The 17,450-nt window shown below is 41.1% G+C and overlaps 1 protein-coding gene across 1 annotated transcript in view; it reads right to left on the reverse strand.

The window, feature by feature from the left end:
• LOC126416782 (lysosomal-trafficking regulator) overlaps window positions 1–17,450 on the reverse strand; it is a 603,504-nt gene that overhangs the window by 361,232 nt on the left and 224,822 nt on the right. Inside the window, exons 19-20 of the mRNA XM_050084644.1 lie at window positions 5,514–5,686; window positions 2,946–3,055 (exon numbers count right to left, since the gene is read on the reverse strand). Of these exons, the coding sequence (XP_049940601.1) occupies window positions 2,946–3,055; window positions 5,514–5,686 (283 nt within the window). The remainder of the gene's footprint in view (window positions 1–2,945; window positions 3,056–5,513; window positions 5,687–17,450) is intronic.

Below are 17,450 nucleotides of genomic sequence, written 5' to 3' on the forward strand. Positions count from 1 at the left end.
GGTTTCGGCTGAATGCTGCTACATCAGCGGCAGTTAACACTCGACAAAGGCCAAGGAGTACTCAGCCAAGGAAGCATCACATGATTTAATTCAGTCATATCACTGTGAGGTTATGTAAGTATATAATTCTTTCATTTATTTATTACTCTTTGCTCATCTAAAATTTCCTTACCATTTTTGTTGTATACCAAGATTTAGAGTTGTTCTTTTTAAAACACAGTTGATTTGCTTCTTGATGCACTAAATTACATCATTTTCTAAACAATCTACCATTTCACATTTTGCAAGCAGATTACTTTTTTTTCAGCAATTCATTTGCCAAGTTCAATGTGGTACTTCAAGAAGTGTCTCTCCCCTCCTTTGTGTTCATGTTCTTTCTTCCTTGTGCTCCATAAATATATTTAATACACTAAAATTAAAAACATACAATAGAATAAATTTTTCAAAGATAATTTTCGGGTGAAATTACAGGACGCTGCAGAACATTTTAATAACAGATTACTGCGACTAAGTGGTTCTGTGTGACTTTCCCAAAATGTACCCCTTTTCCTAGACCTTTCCAGTCCTTTTCTCCCCCTCCCCCACCTTCCTTCCCCCCCAACCCTTTAGCCTGAAGAAGGAGCTTGTCTTATTATAACTTTCTTCTGTGTGTGTGTGTGTGTGTGTGTGTGTGTGTGTGCGCGCGCGCGTGTGTGTTTTCTGCAGCTGCTTGGTGAGTAGACTTTTTATCAATCCAATCAAATTATTTTTTTCAAACAATGATTGTTTTCATTGTTACATAAGGACAAAGATAATAGCATTACCTAGAATGGAAGGGGCAGGACAAGTGACACACACAAGGAGCAGCAGAGTGTCACTAAAGACTGCCACCTCTCTTATTGTATTTTTTGTCTTCTTGAATTAACTTTTACATTACATTTTCTTTCCATCATGCACAAATAAAGTTCTATACATCACTGTGGATGACACGCAACAATTGAGATTTAAATTTGGAGTTTATCTAGGGATGATATGCAACTAACACTTTTAAAATTTAATATGATTTACTGTATCATTAACTAGTTTTTATGTGTTTGTAAAAGCAAATACCCCTAAATACTGTGTGTGTGTGTGTGTGTGTGTGTGTGTGTGTGTGTGTAAGCTGGTTAAAATGTACACTACTGAAAACAATTTCTCACAGATACCAAGACACAACACAATCACCACAACACCAGTCTCCAGCTACACATGTTTCAGAGCATGATGTTCCCCCAACATGTCTATTTGATGACGAGACTGCAGTGACTCAAAACCAGTTAATGGTACCACAAATAGCATTTCATTCAAAAAGTGATTGGTTGCATATCAAACCCATATAAACTAATGATGTTTATTCCAGAAAATAATGTTTAGTTAGATTTTAAGCCAAGCTTTCTAAATGTGATTCCGTCAGCCTTTTTTTTGCATGAACAATTGGCAAGTTCTCCCACAACCTTCCCTATTATTACCATTATTCTTATGTCTTTTTAACACTGCATCAAATAAGCTTATACGAGGGCAGTTCAATAAGTAATGCAACACATTTTTTTCTGAAACAGGGGTTGTTTTATTCAGCATTGAAATACACCAGGTTATTCCCCAATCTTTTAGCTACACAACACTATTTTTCAACGTAATCTCCATTCAATGCTATGGCCTTACGCCACCTTTAAATGAGGGCCTTATGCCTGCACGGTACCATTCTACTGGTCTATGTCGGAGCCAACGTCGTACTGCATCAATAACTTCTTCATCATCCGCGTAGTGCCTCCCACGGATTGCGTCCTTCATTGGGCCAAACATATGGAAATCCGACGGTGCGAGATCGGGGCTGTAGGGTGCATGAGGAAGAACAGTCCACTGAAGTTTTGTGAGCTCCTCTCGGGTGCGAAGACTTGTGTGAGGTCTTGCGTTGTCATGAAGAAGGAGAAGTTCGTTCAAATTTTTGTGCCTACGAACACGCTGAAGTCGTTTCTTCAATTTCTGAAGAGTAGCACAATACACTTCAGAGTTGATCGTTTGACCATGGGGAAGGACATCGAACAGAATAACCCCTTCAGTGTCCCAGAAGACTGTAACCATGACTTTACCGGCTGAGGGTATGGCTTTAAACTTTTTCTTGGTAGGGGAGTGTGGGTGTGGCGCCACTCCATTGATTGCCGTTCGAAGTGATGAACCCATGAACAAGAAATTGTCACCCTCAGCCACATGACGAGCAAGCAATTCCGCACAGATGGTTCTCCTTTGCTCTTTATGGTGTTCGGTTAGACAATGAGGGACCCAGCGGGAACAAACCTTTGAATATCCCAACTGGTGAACAATTGTGACAGCACTACCAACAGAGATGTCAAGTTGAGCACTGAGTTGTTTGATGGTGATCCGTCGATCATCTCGAACGAGTGTGTTCGCACGCTCCGCCATTGCAGGAGTCACAGCTGTGCACGGCCGGCCCGCACACGGGAGATCAGACAGTCTTGCTTGACCTTGCGGCGATGATGACACACACTTTGCCCAACGACTCACCGTGCTTTGTCCACTGCCAGATCACCGTAGACATTCTGCAAGCGCCTATGAATATCTGAGATGCCCTGGTTTTCCGCCAAAAGAAACTCGATCACTGCCCGTTGTTTGCAATGCACATCCGTTACAGACGCCATTTTAACAGCTCCGTACAGCGCTGCCACCTGTTTGAAGTCAATGAAACTACACGAGACGAAGCGGGAATGTTTGAAAATATTCCACAAGAAATTTACATTTTTTTCAACCAAAATTGGCCGAGAAAAAAAATGTGTTGCATTACTTATTGAACTGCCCTCGTACAATGGATCTTAAGTTTCCCAGTAAGCAAGGCAACCATTTTAGAACCTAAATACGGTTTTTTAATTAGAGATGAAAACAAAATGTCTTTTGGAACATAATCTGCTTACCAATGGCGGATCATCACCTTTGAAGAATGAAATATATAGAGCCAGTTCATTTGGAGAAATGCTCTGTCTAGCCAACAACATCACCAATTCCAGTACCACTTTTTGAAGATCTGTAAAATTAAGAACATGTCTTAGCTACAACAACAAAAAACTCACTCTCTCCCCCCCCCCCCCTCCACTCCCCTCCTACACACACACACACACACACACACACACACACACACACACACACACACACACACACACCTGGTATAATTTGACACAGGACAGGAAGCAGAAAATTCCAACAAAGAAACTATACATATTATCAATGACTTTTCAAGGACACTACACAAGGAAGTATGAGGAATACCATTCAAAAATATACACAGACTACATGGAAATTACTTTACAGTGCTGTGTTAAAAATGACAATGCTGCTTACTGTCCCTGCCTTCTACACTGTTGCCTCTAAATTTTGTGACCTAGTAGGCCACTGGACACCCCTTTCATAAAAATCTGCTGTCACTGATGATAATAAGATAGTATCCATTTCTTTCACTACCAAATGTCCATGCTTTAACAAACATTCCCCAGTTGCTTCTGACGACTGCCTCTGCTGGTCTCCATCATGATCAATGTCACTTCCTGAATTGAATATTCATATTCATAAACAAGTCACTAGATTACCCAATGCCTTGCACTCACACACCTGAGAGATTTTGTTGCGAAAATTTGGTTTACGATTCTTATCATTATCACAAAACAAAAGTACATCCTCATAATCAGCATGCAATATTGTGGAAAAGGTAATGCTAAATACTATTACAGAAACACACGTCCAACAGATGAATTGAATTGTTGCCAGTGTTTGTCACTAATACTTATTTTCTGGGTGCCATATTGTAAACAACAAGATAGAACTTTGGGATCTGCAGCTGAGCAGGAAGAGTTAAGTGACTAACTAACTAGTATGCTTTGTGTAATGCAACAATGTGTAATGCACGGGTTGTGGCTGAAAACTTTAAGTGTCTTTTAATAGCGCCTGTCTGCAACTTAACAAGTCTTCTTCACAGTAAATAGCAATCTGTTTGACACAGAGTTCAGTGTTAGCCTTCTATCATCATGATCTTGCCCTATGTACCTCACACATTTTGTTAGTTAGTTTGCTTTCTCATTACCACAATTGCTAGATGCCACCGCTCACAGGAGTATCAGCTTCTTCCTTGCATCTCTCAAAATATTCCATACATTGAAGTTATGACAATTATTCTGAAGTGATTTTTTAGCAGCGGAAAGGCCGACACTTCACAGAATACTATAATTTGTAGTAGGTTTGTTTCATCATATACTAAAACAGATGATAGCTCTGCTGGCAAACTAGTATATGGTCTTTTGCCTGAGTATAATATGCAGCCACTTATAATGTAATCCAATTGAACAGATAAAAAAATCTACTCACTAAGTGGCAGCAGCATAAAACAAATACAAAGCTTAAGTAAAAGTGCAAGCTCGCAGAGCCAGTGGCTCTATGAGGTCTGAAGGAAAAGGACTGGTGAGGTATAGGAAATGGACACATTTGGGATAGTCACCCAGAACCTTGGGTCAGATAAGATTTACTGGACATGATGAGAAGGAAGGGAAGTCTTTCCTTCTCATCCCATCTGACCTGCAGTTCTGGGCAACTTTTATGAACTCTTCCCATTTCCTAAATCTCACCAGTCCTGTTCCTTGATACCTCTTCCTTCCTCTTCAAACTTTCTGTGATAAGAAGGAGCCACTGGTTCTGAAAGCTTGCACATTTACTTAAGCTTAATATGTATTATCTCCTGGTGCAGTCTGATAAGTTGACTTTTTATCTATCCAATTACATTATATTTTCAAAATTTGATTATTCTTGTTGATTTATTAACCTCTTATCATAATGTGGCATATTGCTATATCACTATATTTGGATGCACAGCGTGATTATAGAAAGACTTGCTGGAAACAAGATTGAGATATCATATAAAAATTGAAAAAGTGTATTGCTGAATATCTTGGTGGAGAAAATGACTAAATAACATCTAAAGCACATGCAGTTTGAAAAATAAATAATGTTAGAAATCTATGATTTTTTCTGTTTATTTACAACTTATTCCCTGTTGAAATGTATGAAAATAAAGTATGAGCACACAAAATATCCTGATAACAAAACACAAATGATTACCATGAATAAAAAGTGTGCTAAGGGAACAAATTTGGAGATTTTCAGAAAAAAAGATCACTTATTTGAACCATGATGAGTTTCAAGAAAGAAATTCTGGAGTGAATTAATGGTAATGTGACGAATATGTAAAAATGTTTACTGCCAGGCACTTTAATGCAACCAAGCTTACATAAGTCTTATAAACTGACTTACAAAGGCAATTACTTCAGATAATACAGTATTTAAAGAGAGAGAGAGAGAGAGAGAGAGAGAGAGATATGGAAAACAGCAATGTAACCAAGTTCTAAATCCACAAAATAACAACCAGGCATTTATATACATATAATTTAACCTTCACATAATAAAAACAATACATATTGTGCAAATGTGATGCATTTTACCTATCAGAGTAGCATCTCTACGCCTGAGACTCAGACCAAAGCCTTCCAGCAATGTTGATACCATCCCAATCTTTGCAAGCCGTGCACAGTTTTCTGCACAGTCTCTGCATAATGTTGCAAGTTGTTTCAATACTTCCACTGCTTCTTTACTTTTCTGCTGTTCTTCTGGAAGCCTGGAGAGCAAAAATACAATAAACAGTCATCTTTTAAATTAATGCATAGGCTCATCATAACTGAAAACAGGCAGTCTCATGTCTCAAGGAACATAAACATCCTGATGCAGCTACTTGCAAATTACATTCACAACTACAAAATATTATTTATTTAGCCACTATGTTCCTGCTGGTAGTTCAACAGCACCATGCAGAAAGTACGAACATACAATTTCATCTGAACTGCACAAAATAGTCTTCAATTACTAGTTTATAAACAAGGAAAATATTCAAAGGCAGATACTTAATGCAACATTACGTAAAGTACAATGCAAGTGGGTGCTTTCTCGTGGTGTGGGAGGGGGTGGAAAGGAGAGACGGAGAGGTGAAACAGAGAGACAGAATTCCACAAAGGGAAAATTATTCACATCTGGTTTTCATAATAAGCAAGATTGGAAGAAAAAGCAGTGCTGGTGGTACAAGTTGTACACTACCTTTCCTTGCATTCATCTGTGACACACATTTTGTCTCCTACAAAAGAAATCACTGAGAAACCCCACTTGAACAATGGGATGGAAGATATGCTCGGGCTATTAGCTGCTGTACAGAAGAAAGTGCAGAGAAGTTCATGCCACCAGGAATGTGACTTTATTGAATCCCGCAGGTCTATAATACACTCCCTGACAAACAAATGAAGCACCAAGGAGACATGCTCAGATGTCAATACAACTTCATACACTTACCCACCATCGGTAGGTATGTAAACGATTATAGTTGCAATTCTCTGTGACAAGTAGAACTGCTACCAGAGATCATTAGTGCTGGTAGGGTTTATAAGAAGCATGGACAGTGTCAGATGTTGACTGATCACTGTGTAGATCATGGACATGCCACAGCCTTGTGTGAGACAGCATTATCAACAAACTTTAAAAGTGGATCACTTTGGGTCTCCCTTTGCCCAGTTCACTGAATTGTACAATATCCAGATTTGTAGGGCTATGGCCCAATGTAGGACAACACAGTAATGTGAGGGCAGGTAAACTCATTGTCAAGATTCTGGTCAACCATGTCTGACCACTAGAAGGGAGGATTTCCATAACCTATTTTATCTTGTCCATTAATGTTATGCACCACTATAGTTGCCACACCAGATGATTTTGATCTGTATCAGTGACACTGTAACCTGCCAAATCTTAAGTGCCTTACCTTGTCTGCACATGTTCTAATTTAGTGCTTATAATAAACCAGGTCTTGTGTAACATTTTCAAATTATAGAAACTTACGATAGCATCTTATTTTGAGCCAGGGTTATATCTATTTTTGGATATGTAGAATTAGATTCATATTTTTGGATATTTACAGAATGTTTTAGTAGTCTGGTGAGGTTCTGCTGTGCTTAAAGTTAGTTGTACTGATATTTTTTACATGTTATCAGGTTATGCTATAAGAATTAGTCTTCCTACAAATGTCAGAAGAAGATATAAAAATACAACCTTATATTTCATTTTATTTTTATAAAATCAATATTATGTCACTTACAAAATATGTCACATTTGTTTAATCTACCAACCTATATTTTACTACTTTTAAGAAGTAGCTTAACACCTATAATTTTGAAAACATTCAATTTATTTTGTCACTGTCATTTCATGTTTTTTTTTTTTTTCTTCTTCTTTCGTTCCACCATCTCTGAGGTACGCTGGGTCAATAATTTCTTTGTGCATTGTTCTTTTCTTAGGGCCCAGTATTTCATCATTCTTTCTGATCTTATTTTCCTCTCTTCTTCCGAGATGAAGGGTTTGGACTTTTGTGTAGATTTGTCTTGGAACCGTATGTTCTCATCTTTAGTAATTAATTTAGCTGTTCGATCAATAAGTGAATTTTCTGAAATCTTTAATTCTACTAGGTCTTTCTCAGTTTCTTGAAACCAGTTGGGTTTTGTTTTGCGGTTACGGAAAAAGTCAAAGATTTGTTTAGTTTAATCTGTTGGAATTCCTTCTGAGAAGATGACCATAAAAATGTATTCTCCTTTTTTGCACAGTATCTGAAAGTTTTTCAATTTTCTTGTAAAGAGTTTCATTTTTTATGTATATAATCTTATTGTCTTGAACTTTGGCCCTATGATTTTTCTTAAAATTTTTCTTTCCTTTAGCTCAAGTTTCTCCATTTGGCCTTTGAAATTCATGTTTAGTGTTTCTGCTGAATACAGTGCTTCCGGCTTAATCACTGTCTTGTAATGTGTAATTCTGGACCCCCATGAAAGGGATTTCTTATTGTATGTAATTTTTTGTTAGTTGGAAGGCCAATTCAAGTCTATATTTTCTGGATTTCATTGCTTTGCTTTCACCAGCATTCCAACTAATCCATTCTCCAAAATATTTGAATTCTTTTACTATTTCAATCTTCTGTTCTTGAACTTTGAGGTATTTACATGAGTTCAAATGGTTCAAATGGCTCTGAGCACTATGGGACTCAACTGCTGAGGTCATTAGTCCCCTAGAACTTAGAACTAGTTAAACCTAACTAACCTAAGGACATCACACACATCCATGCCCGAGGCAGGATTCGAACCTGCGACCGTAGCGGTCTCGCGGTTCCAGACTGCAGCGCCAGAACCGCGCGGCCACTTCGGCTGGCATTTACATGAGTACTTGACGTTTGTCAATATCTTAGTATTTTCAAAGGAGATGTGAAGACCTATTTTAGTTGCTTGTTTCTTTAGTTCAACGATTTGTTCCCGTGCTTCTTCCATTATTTCAGCAAACAGGGCCATATCATCTGCAAAAGCAACGCAATTTACTTTAAGATTATTCTTTTTGCAACCCAGTCTTATACCACTCATTCTCTGACTACTTTCTCAAGCACACAATTGAACAGCAACGGTGAGAGCCCATCCCCTTGTTGCACTCTTGTTTTTATTTCAAAGGGTTCCGATAAGTCTCCCATAAATTTAACTTTTGAAAATGTATTTGTCAGGGTCGCTTTTATAATATTAGTTGTTTTCTTATCCAAACCCATTTCTTCCAGGACTGACAATAGAGATTCTCTATCTATCAAATCATATGCTTTTTTTAAATCAATGACTGAGATTACGTGTGTCTTTGCACTTGATTTTTGGTGTGCCATAATGTCTTTTTATTTTCATAATATTTATTTTTTTCCATAGGACTTTTATTTCCATAACATTTTCAAAGAATTTTTATATGTGAAAAGCAAGTAACTTTGATTTGTCTTCGATATTAATAGTGGAAATTTATACAACACCAATACAAAACAACAAATGTTCTGGATGCTTCTAAAACATTAGTGGACTGATATATTGAAAATGTGTACCAGAAATATGTCAACTTATTCATTAAGTTTCCAACTATGTCGAGTACAGTTCACAAGACTCTTTGCTATGAATGATGTAAACAAAGAGCTACTAAAAAAGTTTTGTTGTGCAAACTGTGACTTCGTTTCTTGTGAAAAATGTTTATAACATGTCTGCGGAATTAGAAGAAGGGCAATTAAAAAATGGATGTGAAAAAATTAATGAACTATACGTCAGTCACTGCTATAAGACAACCTTGGACTAACTCCTATTTTCATTAAGGTTATCAATTGGACAAGAACCTAGGTGATGATAGTGAATGCAAGTTAAATAAATCCAACTGTATATCAATTTCTCCTCTTAAAACATTTTCATAAATATTGCATTACCAGGGTTGCTCACTTCTTTGCAATGGATTTGTACTTCCAACGTCTGAGGGCTGCTCAAAAAGTAAGGGGACTTTTCAAATTGTGCAAGCAATGTACCTTCTATTATTGATTATTATTATTATTATTATTATTATTATTATTATTATTTTACAGCATACTTCGTTTATGTTTGCTTTGGTTTTGTTTTGCTTTAGGGTGCAAAAAACAACTGGAGTCACATGCACCCAAGTCAAAACTACAGAACACAAAGACAGACAGGAATTAAAAAACGACTATACTTCAGTCCCAATTGACATAACAGAAGACAGTTAAAAACAGGCATGTGGTAAAAGGGCTAAAGACACCATGCAGAAATGGAGGTCCAAAACTAAATAGTAAATGGCCTTCACCATAATGCTTTGTTGGATAAAAAGTAAAACGTGGACAATAGCCCGCGTGTCATTTTCTAAAACGGCTGATAACTCAAACAGAAAACCCAAGTGGGAATGTAAACGGTTAAAAAATGGGTATTCCATCAGGAAGTGGAGGACAGTTAAACCTTGGGTGCAATGTGTACAAAGTGGTGGGGTAGCGTCACTTATCAAATGACAATGGCTAAAAAGCCAAAATGACCTCCTCCGAGCAGGAGGGCCAAGAGGAGGTCGTCCAAGCCACTGGGAGACGCTTAATAATCCAGAGCTTTTTCCCACGAAGGGAGGACCAATGGCATTGCCAAAGGGAACCACCTCCTGACAAGAGGGCACTACAGAGATCATTGAAGAGAATATAGGAACTAGTGGGCTGTAGTATGAAGACTGCAGCCTTGGCAGCAGCCTCGTTTCCTGGCAGACCGACATGACCAGGAACTCACATAAACATCACAGTGGTTCCACCAAGACTGATCAAATGACAATTTTCCTGGACCCGCTGCACTACAGGGTGGGCAATGTACAGCGCACAATAGACTTTGAAGGGTGCTGAGCGAGTCTGAGCAGAGGACACAATTGAAAAGGCTGTGTCGCAGCATGTACTCCATGGCCTGATACAGGGCAAAGAGCTCGGCTGTAAATACTGAGCAGTGAGCCAGAAGCCGATATCAAAAACACGGGTGCCAATGATGAAGTCATACCTAACACCATGGTCAGTTCAAGAGCCATTAGTGTATACAAAGGTACTATCGCAAATTTCCATGCGAAGGTCATGAAACTGAAAACGATAGACCGAGTCTGGAGCAGTGTCATTAGGAAGCAAATGAGGGCCACTTCACAAAGCCAAGGTGGTGAAGGTTTCACTCCCACTGGGAAAGTTGCAGGTAATGTGAAGTTAAGCCACCATAGCAAGTGCTGAAAGCGGACTCCAGGAGGTAGCAGAGAAGAAGGACGCACCCCATATTGGCGATCAACGGAGTCATCAAAGAAGGAGGCACAGGATGGGTGGTCACGCATGGTAGACAAACGGCATGCATACCTGCTGAGGGGAAAGTCACAGCAGTAGGACAGTGGTAGTTCAGCAGCTTCAGTATACAGACACTCAACCAGGCTAGTGTAAAAGGCACCCACGGCCAAATGGGTGCCATGATAGTGGATAGTGCTGAGACAGCATATCAGGGATGGACACGCAGATGCATAAACAAAGTACCCATAGTCGAGTTTCGAACAGACAAGGCACCGGTACAAACGGAGGAGGGTGGTTCGATCTGCACCCCCAGGAAGTATCATTGAGAACACGTACAACATTGAAGGATGGTATACAGCAGGCTGCCAGGTGAGACACATGGGAGGACCGAGAGTGTTTCCTATCGAGCAGGAGCCCCAGAAATTTCATAGTTTCAACAAATGGAAGGGCAACAGGCCCAAGATGTAAAGATGATGGGAGAAACCAATTGCGTCGCCAGAAATTCATACAGATGGTTTTGTCAGTAGAAAAGTGAAAGCCACTCTCAATGCTCCAGCAGTAAAGACGATCAAGACATTGCTGAAGATGCTGCTCAGTGAGACAGGTCCATGGAGAACTGCAATAGATGGCAAAATCGTCAACAAAAAGGTTGCCAGAGATGCCCTGTGGGAGACAGGCCATTATAGTGTTGAAGGCAATAGCAAAGAGGACAACGCTCAGGAGGCACACCGTTTTCTTCGATAAAGGTGTCCAATAAGGCAGAACCCACACACACCTTGAAAACTTGGTCTTTTAAAAATGCCTGAAGGAGACATGGCTGGCAGCCACAGAAGCCCCATTTGGAAAGAGTATTGAGGATACCAGTTCCCCAGCAGGTGTCGTAGGCGTTCTCCAAATTGAAAAACACAGCCACAGTCTGGGATTTCCATAAAAAACCATTCATGACATGGGTTGACAAAGTAACCAGATGGTCAACTGCAGAACTCCGTGCATTCCTCAGTAAATTGCGAGACTCGAGCCACCATACCATTCAGGCATGAATCATATGTTTCATCATCTTGCAAATGCAGCTGGTGAGAGAGATGGGGCGGTAGCCAGAAGGAAATTTTTGGTCTTTGCTAGGCTTAGTATGGGTATGACAGTGGCTTCACACCAAAGTCTGCGAAATGTGCCCTCTGCCCATATGCAGCTGTACATGTTAAGCTGAAAGTGCTTGCCTGCAAGAGAAAAGTGCTGTAACATCTGAATGTGGATGGCGTCTGGCCCTGGGGAGGAGAATCAGGATGAACTGTGAGCCTGATCTAGCTCTCTCATAGTAAAGGTGGCATTGTGGCACTCAAGGTTCGGAGAAGAGAAGGGTATCGCCTGAGCCTCCTCCACTCGTTTCTGATGTAGAAAGGCAGGGTGATAGTGGGAAGAGCTCGAAATGTCCACAAAATGGTAACCCAAGGTGTTGGAGACAGCAACAGGGTCCACGATGACTTCGTCTGCTACTGTCAGGCTGGAAATTGGGGAATAGTTCTTGGTCCCAGAAAGCCATTGGAGGTTGGTCCATATGACAGAGGGAGAGATCGACCTGTTAAAAGAACTAGTGAATGAAATCCAGCTAACTCCTCTTTTGCTATCCCAAAGAACATGACGACACTTTACATGCATCTCTTTACAATGAATGCAGTTTGCCATCATAGGATGATGGTTAAAAATGCGGAGAGCACGTCTCCATGCACAAATTGCGTCACAGCATGCCTCAGTCAGCGAACAGAATGGGACAAGACGTGGTAAAGAGGAAGTACGAGGAATGGAACATACTGCTGCAGTAGAATAGCGTTTGTGAGGTATTCCACCTTGTCATCACAACTGGAGAAATCTTGTTCTTCGAAGGTCTCCAGGGAGGAGTAAAGCTGCCAGTCAGCCTTAGTAAGCAGCCATTTGGGTGTGCACACGGACCGACTAGGAGTCAGCAAACGGATAGCACACGGGAAATGGTTGCTCGAGTAGGTGTCTAAGAGAACGGACCACTCAAGACGATGGGCAAGCCGGGCAGTGCAGAAGGATAGGTCCAAATGGGAACAGGTGTGCAAGGAGTTGGAAAGGAGGAGTCGGAAGTGGGTCCTCCAGTGTTTAAGGCAGAAGAGGTTAAGTTGGTAAAAAGGTCAGCCAAGAGGGCACCTCTGACACGTCCTGGGAGAACCCCAAAGGGAATGATGTGCATTAAAGTCACAGAGTAGCAAAAATGGGGGAGGTAGCTGTGCAATAAGCTGAAGGAAGTCTGCCACCGTGACACTGAATGACGGATGGAGATGAATAGCACAGATGGAAAAAGTCAGGTGGGGAAGGAAAAGACAAACTGCAACAGCTTGAAGGTGGGTAGTCAGGGAGATGGGTTGACTATGAATGTCATCCTGTACGAGCAGCATGATGCCCCCATGAGATGGGATGCTGGCCTCAGGGGGAAGGCCAAAACGAATCGGTAAGAAATACGAAAGCTCAAAGCGGTCGTGAGGGTGCAATTTCATTTCCTGAAGGCAGAGTACAAGGAAATGCTGTGATGCTAAAAGCTGCCGTAATTCTCTACGTGGGATTGAAGGCTGCAAATGTTTCATTGGAGGAGAATCGTGGTGAGGAAGAGCTGTAGGGGTGTCACTCGGCGGCTGCCGAGTGACAGCCGGTGAAGAGTTGCTACTACAGGGCACAGAAGCAGGAGGATCCTCCTCCATGGGGTCCACAGAAGCATCACCTTGCTTGTGTGGCCGGTCTATGCAGTCCAACGCTGAAAAATGGTTGGTGGTGCGCAGCGGTGACATGGAGGCTAGCCAGGCTAAGGTATCACATGGCAACACCGTCAAAGAGGATCTTCGAGTTGGCGAAGGAGAAGACCGTTTGCCATTGGTGGACATCTTCGAGCCTTTCCGGTTAGAGGAAGACTCGGGTGTTGTTTGGCTGGAGGGATGGAGAAAGTCTTCACGGGAGTACTCCTTCTGTCCTCTCTGGCCTACCGGTTGTGTAGCTGGTGGCTTCGCCCCTTGAGGTGAGAGTTTGACGGCTTGTTGCACAGCTGGATGGGGGGATGGTGATGCTACCTTGACACTGGGCGATTTCACAACCTCAGACCTGAAATGGAGGTCGCATGTCAGCATGGCCATGTCCTTCATGGAATGAGAGGTAACAAGAACAGAACTATAGGTGCAAGATGGGAGAACACAGGGTTTGCGACTAGCCAGAACTTGCAAGTGACACTTTTTCCTTCACCCGGATCTCTTGGACAGCCCGCTCATCAAGATACATTGGGCAATCCCAAGAGGTGGTGGCATGACTACCATTGCAGTTGATACAGCCGGGAGGAGGAGGTAAACAATCACCCTCATGCACATCCCTACCACAGATTACACCTTTGGCTGGGTGTCAACAAGATGTTCTAGTGTGGTTGAAACAACGAGACTGGTAGCAGCACATCGGGTTTGGAATGTACAGCTGGACTGTGATACTTCCACAGCCTGCTTTGATCTTGGGTGGAAGCACCACTATCAAAGGTGAGAAAAAGAGTGTGGGTGGGCATTAAGGAGGAATCTACCTCTTTCATTACACGATGGACGCCAGTGATCAGAGAGGTAAGATTGGATTTCGGCTTCGATTAGACCGTCGAGCAGGCTGGTGTAAATTACACAATGGGAAGAATTCAGAATTCTATGTGCCTCGGCACAAACAGGGTAGCCGTGGAGAAGCAAGTCAGCAAACAGTTGTTGTGCTTGAGAATCAGGTGTAGTCTCCAAAAGCAAAGTGCAATTCCGTAAACGAGAGCAAGATTTCACACATCCAGCAATTGCATCAACACCTTTCTGAATAATTAACATATTTACAGTGGTGAAGGACTGACTGTCTTCAGTATGTGAGACCACGAGGCACCGTGGTGCAGTGGGAAGGGTCTTTGAATCATTAGCCTCATTACATTTACATTTCACAGATGTTGATTATGAAGATGACTGATTCATTGCGGGGAAAGTTCCCCACGATTGCCAACATCTCCAATCGCATGCTACTTCTAACTGGGGGTCCCCTTCACAAGGGGGCGCACCCGCCTTAGGTGATTGTTCACACCTCCTGGACACCTGACAGAGGGACCAATTGGCAATCTGATAAGGTTGCAGGTCAGGCAAACATCCCTCCCTGGGCCTGGCCTGTACCAGGGGGTACATGTGAACCCTACCTGTTGACCCAGGGCTGGGAATTACGCATTACCCAGTCACCTGTTAAGTGTCAGATGCATGGGCCAGCCTTCAGGAGCACACAGGGAAGAAGAAGAAGAAAGAGAGGAACCTCAAACACCAAAGCGGAGGAATGAGAGGAGAAGGGAAACAAAGACAGGAAAAGGGAGCAAAAACCAAAGGTGAGACTGTCATTAAGTCAGTGACAGACAATGCAGAACATTCCCAATAACATCCCAGACATGTTCCTCAAGGGAATGGAAAAATAATAGCAAGAGGACAGACATGCAGCACGGAAGGGAAAAATTGCTGCAAAGTTGGAGCCCCATGGTAGACAAGTATGAACCCGCGAAAGAGTGGTGAGCCCCCTGGGGGTTCGTTTGTCTTTGACACACAGAAAAATTATGTATGTTTTAGTGTGCTTGGTGATTTTTGATTATTATAAAAAGTTGAGCAATGAATTTGCACCAAATTTTGTGTGAAAATGGAATCAAGTGCACTAAAACATTTGATATGTTGACAGTTGCTCATGGTGAGTCTGCTCTAAGTAAAATAAATGTTTACAAGTGGTACAAGCTCTTCCAAGGTGGCTGAGAAGATGCCAATGACGAACCTTGCTCTTGATGCCCCAGCGCATCAACACAGATGATACCACCAAAGTTGCGAAGAAAACTGTTTAGGAAAATCAGCGAATTACCATAAGAGAAGTTGCTGGGGATGTTCACGTATCGGTCAGTTTGTGTCATGCAATTCCCCCCGCCCCTTACCACCCCCCCCCCCTCCCCCCCAAATATGTTTTGGGCATGAGATGCATATTAGTGAAGTTTGTTTCAAAACTTCTCAATTTTGATCAGAAGAACCGTCGCATGAGCATTGCTCAGGAGCTCTTGAATGATATCAATGATGATCCTGATTTGTTCAAAAGGGTCATAATTGGTGACAAAACATAGGTTTATGGTTATGACGTCGAAACCAAAGCCCAATCGTCCCAACGGAAGCATACCAGAGAGCCAAGACCGAAAAAAGCATTCAAAGTTCAAGCAAATGTCAAAGTTTTGCTCACTGCTTTTTTCAGTTACCACGGCGTAGTGCATCATGAATTTTAGCCTCAAGGCAGTATGGTCAATAACGAGTATTACTTTGACATTATGTATCATTTGCAACTAGCAATATGAAAAAACTTCAGGAATTGTGGAAAAACAATTCATGGATTTTGCATCAAGACAATGCACCCGCTCATTCATCGTTGCTTGTGAGAGATTTTTTTGGCCAAAAACAACATGAAAATCATGCCTCAGTCATCATATTCATGGGATTTGGCCCCCTGCAGCTTTTTCCTGTTCCCAAAACTGAAGAGCCTTATGAAAGGATGAAGATTTTCAATGACTGAGGATATAAAAACAGCTTCGCTGGACGTACTCAAGGCTGTACCAAAAAGTGGCTATGAGAAGTGCTTCAAGGATTGGAAGAAGCATTGGCACAAGTGTACTGTATCCGAGGGGGATTACTTTGAATTGATGAATAAATAAATATTTTTTAATAAAAATATAAAGTCACCTTACTTTTTGAACACATCTCGTACAATATTTAATATTAAGGAAGAACTTTATAAGCTCCACTGATAGCACATACACAATCTTTGAATTAAATTATGACCCTGGGAAGATATAAGTTGGCGGACAAGTAAGTACCCAATGTGTCTTGTAAAAACAGACTATATTGTTGTGGCACTGCGCCCTACAATTAAGTTGGTGTGGTATACATTAATATAGGGGTTTGACAAGGTAGCATGTTAGGACCAATACTGTTCCTGATATACATCAATGACTTTCCCAGTAGTGTTACTCATGGTGAAAAAATCCTCTTCGCTGCTGACAGCAATATTATAGTCATTGAGAAAACAAGAGAACTCCTTGCCGAGAAAGCAAATGAAACTCTCAAGGAAGTTTATGATTGGCCAATAAGTAATAAAGTGGCACTGAGCATCAAGAAAACTAATGCCATGATTTTCAGTTTGAAGAGGAAAAATGACAATGTTAAATTAAATGTAGATGGCACCTCTATAGACTGTGTAACAAATGCAAAATTTCTAGGAATGAATACTGATTCTCAGTTGAAGTGGTGTGAACACACAAAGGTACTTGCAAACAGAACGTCATCAGCATGTTATGCCCTTAGAATCCTATCATCAGTGTGTATCATGCAGTGTCTTTTATTTACATATTATTCATATGTACACTCAATTCTTAGCTATGGCATTCTTTTTTGGGGAACAAATGCACAAAATATGAACACAGTTTTCAAACTCCAGAAGAGAGCCATAAGAATATTAACCAAAAATACTAGTCAAGCTCATTGTAAAGATCTGTTCAGAACACTGGGGATTTTAACTGCTCCATGTGAATACATTCACCAGTCAGTTGTACACATCAAAAATAACATTGGTAATTACTGCACAAACAGCTCTGTCCACAGCCATGCAACAAGAGAGACTCAACTTCCATTTA

The sequence above is a fragment of the Schistocerca serialis genome, chromosome 8 (genome assembly GCF_023864345.2).
Source record: "Schistocerca serialis cubense isolate TAMUIC-IGC-003099 chromosome 8, iqSchSeri2.2, whole genome shotgun sequence".
Lineage (NCBI taxonomy): Eukaryota > Metazoa > Arthropoda > Insecta > Orthoptera > Acrididae > Schistocerca > Schistocerca serialis.